At 38.8% G+C, this 10,690-nt stretch overlaps 1 protein-coding gene across 13 annotated transcripts in view; it reads right to left on the bottom strand.

Moving 5' to 3' along the window:
* CZH9orf3 (chromosome Z C9orf3 homolog) overlaps nt 610-10,690 on the bottom strand; it is a 206,822-nt gene continuing 196,741 nt past the window's right edge. For 9 of the 13 annotated variants that reach the window (XM_021379873.1, XM_021379876.1, XM_021379877.1 and 6 more), the window contains 3 exons: nt 6,522-6,608; nt 3,793-3,937; nt 610-1,336 (listed from right to left, as the gene is read on the bottom strand). In XM_021379873.1, coding sequence (XP_021235548.1) covers nt 3,797-3,937; nt 6,522-6,608 — 228 coding nt within the window. In that variant the 3' untranslated portion in view covers nt 610-1,336; nt 3,793-3,796. Of the gene's footprint in view, nt 2,022-3,792; nt 3,938-5,151; nt 5,316-6,521; nt 6,609-10,690 lie in introns of those variants that run through there. The other 4 variants (XM_021379874.1, XR_002433212.1, XR_002433217.1 and 1 more) reach the window with 4 other exon arrangements.

The following is a 10,690-nucleotide window of genomic DNA, read 5'->3' as shown; positions in this document are numbered from 1 at the left end:
GGTGATATTTGCAAAGTATGGAACATCTCACGTGCCAGGTAGCTTTCACTGTCCTGGCTAAGAACAAGACTTATATTTAATTTAGGTGTCTTCTGTAAGAGCCTCATTCAGCTTTGGGTTCTTTCCCTCATGCAGTGGAGAAATCAGAAAGCATGCTGTTTTGTTTTTTTTTCTGACATTTGCAGAAAAACCTTGTGAAACAAAGTGTAATTCTTTTATAAAGAAGCAGGATCCCTTAATAAATACATTTGTAAGTGTAACTGCATAACAAGTCATTGCAGTATATCAGCAGGTGCTCAGTCCATTTCCCAACTCCTGCTACATTCAGAAGTTGCTGACTGATTCATACTTAAGGTGATGACACTGTGCCTGGAGAGGGGAGGTCAGGAAATAGAGCAAAGTGAAGAGGAGTGGGACTCCTTGGGCTCATGTCACCAGTGAGGTAGGCTTTTAACAGACTGCATACACTGGACTTTTCCAGTGTAATTTTTCTTGTTCATATCTATTAACCACTTTCAGCGTCTTCTGTCTTACTGTGGAATTGGAAATGATTTTTTTTTCTTAGGTTTATAGATTAGCTTTGCACTGCTATTCAATGGAGAAACCACACATATTTGAAAAATTTATTGTTACAAGTATTAGACGTAAAACAATAGTGTACAAAGTAAACATGTTCACAAACGTTTGTGTTTTAAAGACTTATTTTCTGAAATGAATAATTGCATTGCAATCAGCGGAGATGCCAATCCTAGAAAAGAAGAGCTACACTTGATAGATCACTGTGGAAAAAAAAGGAATAGAACAGGGCTATGGAAGACATTTCCAGAATTTGAGGGGTACATTTCTGGTAGAAGTTAACCTAAACAAGACAGGGACAAAACTTTTATCTTTCCTTCAGTCCCATCCCATCAACAGATCAATGGCTGGTCACTTTCCAGAGACTATTCCATCTTCCAATTAATCTCCCCACCAGCCATCCAGCTGATTTTACGTTAACTTTCTGAAGTGGCATAGAAGTTGCAAACAAAATCTTAAGTACAGAATAAAGATTCATCAAATATCATAAATTCCTGTCAAATTGTTTGTATGTAAGAACTACCTAGAGCGAGAATAGATTGTGTGTATGTGTGTATAAAGCTGGCTTGCGTCTGTGCATTTTTACCTGTTCTTGGTTACAGTGAGCCTCTGGAAAACAAATACTGAAAGGTAAATGTTTCTGTCAGCTGATTGTTTTAGCAGTCACTTAATCCTTCCTTTGATGTCTTGGGTCAATGAAATCCTAGCACCACCGGGGTTTAGTAGGAGATAGATTAAAAGAATTTCTCTGTGATCTTTCCTGCAATGGAAAGAGCAGTAGAAGTTATTACTTTGTCACAATAAAGCAGTATCTCTGTATTCCTGATTGACCCATTATTTTCAAATGTTATTTTTTTAGGTTACTAGTAGAGCATAACTGTGGTTACAAAGTTAACAAAGCTGAATTTGTATATTGAATGCACTGTTTCCCCTTACATCTTCTGTGATAGAAGTCTGAGTACTGGGAAGAGCGATCTCCTTAGAGCTACCACAACAATGTTTGGAGAAGACACAGAAGAGCCAAAGAACAAGCAATTCCCCCAGTTATTAGCAGGTTACTCTGAAAATAATGCTGGAGGTGTTACCAGGGCAATGCTATGCAATGTTATGCATATCCACATACCTCTTGTCAAAAGCCAACAGTTCTCTAAACAGTACTAAGGTAGCTTTTCCACCTTAAGAGTATGGTGTTTAACATCAGGACATCATAATGTATAATAACTTGATTTTAGAGAGAAAACAGTAGCAACATTTTTCAAAGGCTCTTAGAAAAGGCACATCTTTTTTTTTTTGCTCTAGGGCTCGACTCCTGTTCCTGCTGAACTGAGCCAGTATGTAAAATCAGAACTGATATCAGCTCAGTAGGCACCGGAGGACGGGTCCATCCATGCTTGGAACAACAGCAGCAGCCGAAAGTGGCAGCTCCAGTCGGAAACAACCATTTCCTGTAAACGATACACAGTGCTAAGCTATAGCTGCAGAGAGAACACAAGAGCATCCATTGAAGAAGAGCCTACAAAACAAAGCTTTATAGACAATTCCAGTTTAACATCACAAACACTGATTTCATCTGACCTTTAGAAAAGCTTGGTAACCACGTTACTGTAGGAGATACCCTATTTTTGCAGTCAGACAGAAATTAAGGAGTGCTGTTTATTTTCAACTGAAAAAGGGCCTTTGGCCCTCTCCAACTGTCTCTTCCTCTTAGCCTCTACACACTGTATTTGGCACACCAGCACTTCTTGTAAAGCTGCCCGACAAGCAGTGAATGCTCTCCACCCTGTGCAGGCTGACACTTAAGAAACATCCTCATCTCACCTTCTCTCCAGGTGCAGAACTTAGCCACTGTGAACAAAGAGGGAAACAATCACTGTTCACCAATCAGCTAAGCTCTGCACCTCGCCAGAGAGGTCTCCGTCCCAGTACCACTAATTATCAGATGAGGTTCTTCCATGGTGCGTCTGCTCCTTTTCTCTTTGGACTTTTTTGTTTAATGGATGGAGAGGATGCAACAGTATACATGCTATCAGACATTTATGGTCATTTTCAGAGTAGCAGCTGCAGTCATGGCTATGTGGTAATCCCTGGCAATGTGATTTTAATCTTAACTCACAAATCATCATGCCAGGAACCCAAACAGCCACAACATTAAAAGAAAGCTGTGCAGTCACACAGACACATTCCTAGTGGCACCTTTAGCTATTATTTTATAGTTCACCATGCATTTCTAATCTGTTTAAAAAGTCAAACACGCAATTCTAGACTATTGTGCGTAGATAATACATAATATTCCTGTGCTAGATAGATACTTACCACCAGAAGTTGTAGAAATGTTTATGTCGCTATTTAAGGAAATATAGAAAGATGGTGCCAAGTACTGTACTACCGGAACAAACTGCATCTTCCTATTCCTGGCATCTACCAGATCATAAAATGTTGTATATAACTCAAATTTTTGTGGGTTCCTGACAACTGGGAGACCATGCAAGCAAGTCCCTTAGCCCTATTTATTTAGAAGGCAATCTCCTCGTTCTACAGCAGTCTTTATTTTGTGAATATTTATTGCAATTTTGCTTCTTCTTTACCAAATCTTTTCCATTAATTTCAGAACAAAGCTAGATTATTAATGACATTAACTATCTTCTTTATGTTAAGGCTACTCTTATCTTATAACCAGTCTCCAAACACCTGACTACACTTTACATGCTTGAATCAACAAATTGTTCTCACATGATTCAGATTTGGTTTGAAGTGCACAACTTTGCAATTCCATTATGGGCTCAGATTCTTTTCAAAGACAGTGCTACCTTTACAATCAGCATGTGCTTTGTTAAACAGAAATGCTTTTCATACAGGTGCAATTTTGTATAGGGTATGCTATAGACAGAGTTAAGAATACAGAGTAGAAAACAACTGTAGGTGGAACCTGGCCTTTCCTGGCCATTCTGACTTACAGCTGCCTCTTGTACAGTCCAGCACAAAGTTTACAGCAAAGCACCTCCATGCTGTCCAGCAAGTGCCTACACATCTAACTCACACTCCAGCAGATGGGCTTTAAAAAAATAATAAAAAAGAATATATTTAAACAAGAGTTTCTTCTTGAGCTAAGCAGCCACAAGATCTGTGGTATGCCGAAGTTTACTGTGTTCAGTGAGCTCTGCACATTCTTTCTTTATGAGGCAAGATCAAGGTGTTTAATTTAAAATGAAAACTCACCTCTTCAGAATAACATCTCTGCCACCACTTTGGCTGAGGACATATCCATTTGTTCTTGTGCTGCAGCAAAGCATTTGTATGCAAGTTCTTGTTGTTTTGCATCCTCATTCACCATTAATTCACCATAGAGATACACACCCATTGCCTGAAAGAAGAACACAACATACAGTCATCCTGTTATGAATAGTTGGATGGTTTTCATTTTGTTAACCTCCAAATACTCATTTAATTCAAAAGCATCACAGAAAAGGCCTTATACTCAATAACATACCTTTCCCCAGAAAGTAGTTTTCTCTGTCTGCCCATGGCCTAAGATTGCCTATGTGTTGTACTGAGTGTGTAAAAAAAGAACATTAATTTAAGAAATGTCATGACAAGAAAATGCTTTCTCACCCCATTTTTCTTACCGCTTTTGAAGTTGAAATCTGTTTTCTTTTATCCACTACCTCAAGTATTTCCAAATGCCCCTTAAGAAAACAGATTGTCCTTCCTCCAACAGGATACACATTTTCTTTCCAACTGGGATGTTTCCACACTCACTAATAAAGAGCACATCAGCTAGAACACCCACTCCAGAATTCCCACCTGGCAATTCTGTAACTCAAAATCAACTGTGTGTGGCCAGGTCTGTGTTTCAGAGTTTTCTCTTTACATCTGAGATACAGTTCGACCTTCTGCAAGGATTATGGCCCTTAGTGCTTATCCTGGACAAAAGTAGATAGCTGAGCATCTGGGGGTGACACGTGGGCCCCTTTGATAGCAGGTAGCAAAACACTGGCTATTTTCATGGGAAATGCATTGGGCACTGCCTTTTTTTTTTCTGAAGATAGAAGCTTTTAATCAAATTATGAGAATTCCATAAGTGTTATGCTGCACTTTTCAAAACAGGATTACACACGTGAAAAAACATTAGCAGCTTACCACATTAACTTTTATAGTTTTGCTTAATGCTTGGACAGTTGCAAGAGAGGAAAAATAGGAAAAATATTGAAAAATATAATACTGTTCCTCACAATTTCTAGGATTGACTAGAGAGATTAAAAATTAAGCTTCAACAAAAGGGAAATTTATAGTTTAACACTGACAGAAATTAAAGGAAGTAGTCTCAGTCAGACATAAGTCTTCCAGGTGCTGTGATAGTGCTCTAACCATGTTCTTCTGCATCCACAGACCCAAACCTCAGACTTCCAGGATATGCAGCTGCAGATCACACCAGGCACACTGCCTTGGAGCTGGGTTTGGGTTGCTTTTATAAAGAACTTCAGAATCTTGGAATTTTGTTCCAAATAGGAATTGCCTTCCCTACCCAGTATTAATCATTTTCCCCTAAATCTTAACATCAAAATGCAACAAACATACCTAGTTTTTGTAATCCTGGTGAGAATTAAATAGCCACATTTGCATTTTTCCCAGACTTAAAAAGTAAAATATTTCCAAGTTTCACATGATCAGTAAGGATACACAATCACTCTGATTTGAGTTGTAATGATTCCAGAACCTGGTTGTGCCATAAACTGTTTCCACTGTTGGAATAAATTCAATGAAAGATATTGAAGATACATGAAAAAAATGCTGCAAAAATTATTTCCCTACTCTGCAGAAAACATTTGTATCTATTTATAACCATATTTCTTCTAAACTTAAAGCAAACCAATATGTTTGTTTGTGTGAACTTGATGATTTTTCCCCCCTTTCTGCTGCTGCATATCTGCATCCTTCCATATGATTAAAATATGCACAGTAGCACAATATATATAACTCCTTGTCATCATAAATGATGTTGTTATATTCTGGGAGGGTGCACTGTGTGTGTGTGTTTTGTTCTTTAAATAAAAAACTTGCCAAGTAGTCTTGGGACTGCTTTTGGCTGATATGGAAATAGGTAGTATGCTCCAGAGCTGGAAGAATGAGCATAAGAGACTGTGCCAATGTGCCAGAATTTAGTTGTCTGAAAGTATGAAAACCTCACAGGCTGTATGTATCTTTGTTCATTTTCAACATAAAATGCAAAGGCATGAAAATCTTCATGATTTTCACATACCTTGCAACATTTTCTATTTTATAAATCTCTTTTAAATATAGCCATCATTCTAGGCAGTAAAGGTCTTGATTTTATAGAGTTCATAGTGAATAAAAATAAATGGAAGTGAAATCAAAGGAACAAAGCAGAAGTACAATTACAACTGTAAGATCTGCTTACGTCAATAGCCACAGTAAAAACATTTTGCATGGATGGCCTCTTAAAACCTTCAAAATTGTCTCACTAACAGAGGAGATGCCTGCATTCTCTGGAAGAATATAACAGTGCTGTGCTTCTCCATCTGTACATCATCTTGAAAACTTTTGTCTCTGTTTTGCACTTAAGTCATACCTACGTGGGTTAATATTCACAACTAGACTTGCCTCTGTCACCCTGCAAATCCAGCCAATGCTGAGAAGCATTTTCCTAGCATCATTGTTACCTCTGGCTTACATTCAGTGGAAGCAGAGGGAAAGAATATCCTTATTTTACCAGCTACCATAAGATTAGCATGCTTTAGTTGGGCTGATTACATCTATGTAGATTCCTTAAATTACAGTGTTCAAGGAAAGGGCAAAACCTGAATACTTACTCAACATTTCAACTGCAGCAAGTAAATGCAATAAAACAAGTTTTTAGTGTCACACCCAGGGTTTCAAGAAGGTGTAAAAGGTGGTTATTTTGAAAATGCTGATTAAAGCCAACTGACCTGATCTTCTCTGAGAAATTTCTCAACATCTCTGTATCCAGGCACATATTTGTGTTTAACAACAAGTTCACACCACCGATGACGAACCTATGGGAAGAGGAAAAAAAAGAAAACAAATGAAAAAAAAAAAAAAAAGTAATTTTATCTGTGTCTTTCTGGGATTTAGAACCCCACAAGACCCAAAGAATATCCTCTAATTTTAGATTAGTGAACCAATCTGTATTCTAGCACCAATTTGCAGTATCTTCTTCTGTTTACAAATCTGTCTGCACTCAAAAAGGTAGGCTGTTCTCCCACACAGAGGAACACCAGTTATTAACATATTGTAATGAAAAGTATTAAAATTTACAAGCAAATCAGAATTGAAATACACATATTTAAGTAGTATGAACATGCCTTTGAAACGCACACACTTTTTTCTGACTTTAAATTTCTGTTCATTATCACTCCTGCAGCACAAGCATTACCTTGCATCCCAGCATGGCTTGGATCAGCTGTAGGCACTGATCAGCCTGAACGCTTTTACTCTATTACTGACTCAGTATGGAGCCCAAAGGAAAACAATAAATACAAAACAAAACAAAACAAAACAAAACAAAAACAACAAAAAAACCTACAACAAAAAAAACCCCACTCCCTGCTCCTCTTGTTTCAGCCTTTGTTCTTATAATCAGCTTTTATAATAAGAGTAAAATGTAAGCAGTCTTAGTATTTTTTTCCCCTTTGTCCTACAGGACAAAGTCAGAGGACCTCATGTCCCTAAATTTCAAAAACAACAGAGGCATCTGGCTTGCACAGTGCAGAAGACAGTTCTCAAACATTATTTTTCATGGACAGAACTCCACAGAGAGCAGAGCAAAGGTACTCGTGTGGATGTGCTCACAAGTTTCTTCTACCTCATGTAGTGTAGGTCCGCCATACATTTCTGCCATTGCCCAATTACTTGAATTCCCACCACTTTGCAAAAGATGGAACTTTTAAGCTGTGTCTTTTCCTTAATCATTCCTTCCTCCATTGGATTCCTGCTCCAGGCAGTAAACTTCCTTTCAAAGAGTTTGAAAGGAAAACATTGATTTGTTGAGTGAAATTCGGGACAGCATGCACTTTTCTTTCTCTCTTCTCTTTTTTTTCTTAGGGTCATTACAAATCCTGGCACACTCCCAGCCCTTCCATGCTGGAGAGCTGCCAGCTGGGGCAGGAGCAGCATGTCTGTTATCCTCAGATTACATGTTTACTGCCTGCTTCACAAAAAGTGCCAGCACTGCCATGGTGCAGCACACTGCAGGAGAACCAGCCACTGCTGACGGCCCACAAAACTGGGTACAGCTGGCCTGTGGTGCCTCTTGGGGTGCAGTGTGGCAGCACCAAGGCTGTTCAGTGTGCAGGAGGGCATTGCCAGGGAGACCCAGAGAGTGGCTGGGGCCAGGTACAGCCTACATGGCACATAGGCTGCTGTGTAACACAGCAAATGCAGTCTCTTCTTGGACCCGAGTACTACAAAGAAGCATTTGTTCTTCTATAATCCAAGCCCTAGGCTCATACCACACACATGACAATTTTATTCATATAAGAGGAGGATGGAAAAAATAATTTTGGTTCCTGATGTCTCATCCATTGCTCAAAGCAGGAGAAGTAAGCTGAGCCCCTCAGCTTTGCAGTATAATGTATGTGTCATGTGAGCAGGCCCTTCAACGAACCAGTGTTAGAAGGAAATTCTGAAAGAAATTCTTGTGGTAGGACTGAGCTAACCATACTGCATCCTATGTACACTCGTCTTGGCTCTTCCTTTCCTCTCACAAGCAAATACACAGTGGTGAAAATAAGAATTCATAAGTCTTCTCCAAATTTCCTCTCTGTGATTTCTCTGTGCTCTCCTGCATGATGCAGAAATGCACACCATATGTCATTCTGGCTGGCTACGTGGGACCAACTAAACCTGAGAAGCAACTCACAGCCACCCTTCCCACCATGGCTGGCAGCATGCACTGCCTTCAGCAGATCCACAGCAGCAACTGCCACCTCCTCAGTGTTCCCACTGCCTGGTAGCTAAAGGCACCATGCGCCAAAGCAGGAAACGCTGCTGGCTTCCCTAGCTTGGGCTTCAGGCTCAGAGCTGCCCTGCCTAGGAGGGGCCTCGTTGCATCTCTGATCCCTAATGCACCCCCCTAGCTCTTTCATTCCTTCAAGCTTCAGCTCAGTGGCAGGAAGACACCCAGACAAGTCACTGTCTCAGGCTTGACATCTGAAAACCCACTGACAAGTTTCTACAAAAATAATTCCATCAGGACCTATGTACTGGCTAGCATCTAGTTGAAACATCTTGAAGGGCTGCTACAGTCAGATAGTACAGAGTGCCCAGGTTAGGACCACCTCCAGTGGTCTCATATTAACTTCTAATTTCACTTAAAGAAAAATACATGGTATCACACAATATTACGTACAGCTCAAATACCACCTGTATTTTGACAGTGCAATGCAAAATGTTTTGAAACCAAAACAATAATGTTCAGATATAGTAAACTCTACATAACATTGCAAATGAAATAAATGCTTGCATAAAATTCATTAATAATCTTGCTCTAAGACAATCCTTTTGTTCTAACAGTGTGGGCCACAGTCTTCTGGTAAATGGTGCTTGAGGCTGATGGAGTAAACTCATGTCGGGCATCAAGTACATGCCTCCACTTTCAAAAGAAAAATTCCCAGTGATGTATCTGTAAATCTGTATTTTTAAATTAGAGTGATAATTTTTATTTTCTGACCCAGGTGATAACTTGCTTTGTCTAATCTGTATTACTCTCCTGATCCTCACAGAAACAATCAGGCAAACCTAAAACAAATACTCTCTGAGAAAGCTTTATATGTTATACTGTAATGATCTAGCTTGCTAATATTCTCAATCATATATATGCAAGCATAAAATAAATATCTTACTTCTGAGGTCTACAAATAAGATTTAGAAAGCAAGTAATCTAAGCCAAGACCTTTTGAGAAGATAGAAGAAGGGGAGAGAATAGAAAAAAAGAAGAGAAAACTCGAGTTGTATTCAGCTCTTGGTCTGTAGAATGGGAGACTAGCTTCAGGGAAGATGAGTACATTTTACTAATAGCTGGATCCAATTTAAAAGATGCCATGAGACAACAAATCTAAATCATAGAACAAAAGCTACACGCTTAGAGATAATAGAGAACAGTGTAATGTGAAATACAATAAGAGCTATTGTCCACTAAAGTGGAACCTTTATTAAAGGTAGGAAGCATATGTGATCTTTATAAAACATGAGTACAGACTTGACTAAAAATATATATATATTTCAAAAGCTGGAATTGTAAATGTTAATTAAACAGTCTCGGGTGCCAGACTCTGGTCTAATTTAGAGAAGAAAAATACAGCAAAACTTTTTTAAAAAATGATGCTGTCCTACTATAGATTAGCTTTAATTAACAAGAGGGAAGCTGTAGCTCTAGAGCAACAGAATGCTGTTCCATTTGAAATTATTTATTTCCAGTCACTTCCTACCTACAAGTAAACTGGATTCAAATATTAGAGCATTTTCAGACAATTAAGGATCAATGTCACATGCTACTGGGCAAAGTGGGCTTAATGATTTTTTTTTTTAAAACCTCTCTCTACCTTTGCAAGAACAAAGATTTAAGAACAGCTAAAATAGCTACTCTTTAACACACCAGCCAGGTTGTTATCAGTGACTTTTAATTCAATATAGCCTGCATTTCACATAAGCATTCCTACCCCCCTAAACCATAAGATGTGCATGCTTTAGTATGTAAATTTGGTTTCACAAACATTTACAAAGAAAGACTATCAGGGATGCTAAATGAGCTCAAAAGGAGCAGTGAAACTGCTGCATGTGTTACAACTGTACTGACAGAATATCAGATTGACAATCTAAAAAAAATTTACTCAGTGGCCAAAAACCTAGTGAATGCAAGCAGAATGGATTCATCACTCTGACAAGGAGTCTGAAATTGGGATTTCTGTGTATGCCAAAGGTCTTTCAGGAGTCTGAGCAAAGAAGTTGTCTAAAAGCTTTAATGAACTTGTATTTTGGTCCAAAAAGTCACTGAGTCTTCAGTGCGTAAGTAACTTAACAGGCAGCGAATGGCAATCCTCTGACAACACTGCAGGGCCAGCAAAACCATATCCAGATA

Source organism: Numida meleagris, chromosome Z, assembly GCF_002078875.1.
Source record: "Numida meleagris isolate 19003 breed g44 Domestic line chromosome Z, NumMel1.0, whole genome shotgun sequence".
Classification (NCBI taxonomy): domain Eukaryota; kingdom Metazoa; phylum Chordata; class Aves; order Galliformes; family Numididae; genus Numida; species Numida meleagris.
The sequence above is the reverse complement of the archived record's forward strand: the minus strand, read 5'-3'. Positions and strand labels throughout refer to the sequence as shown.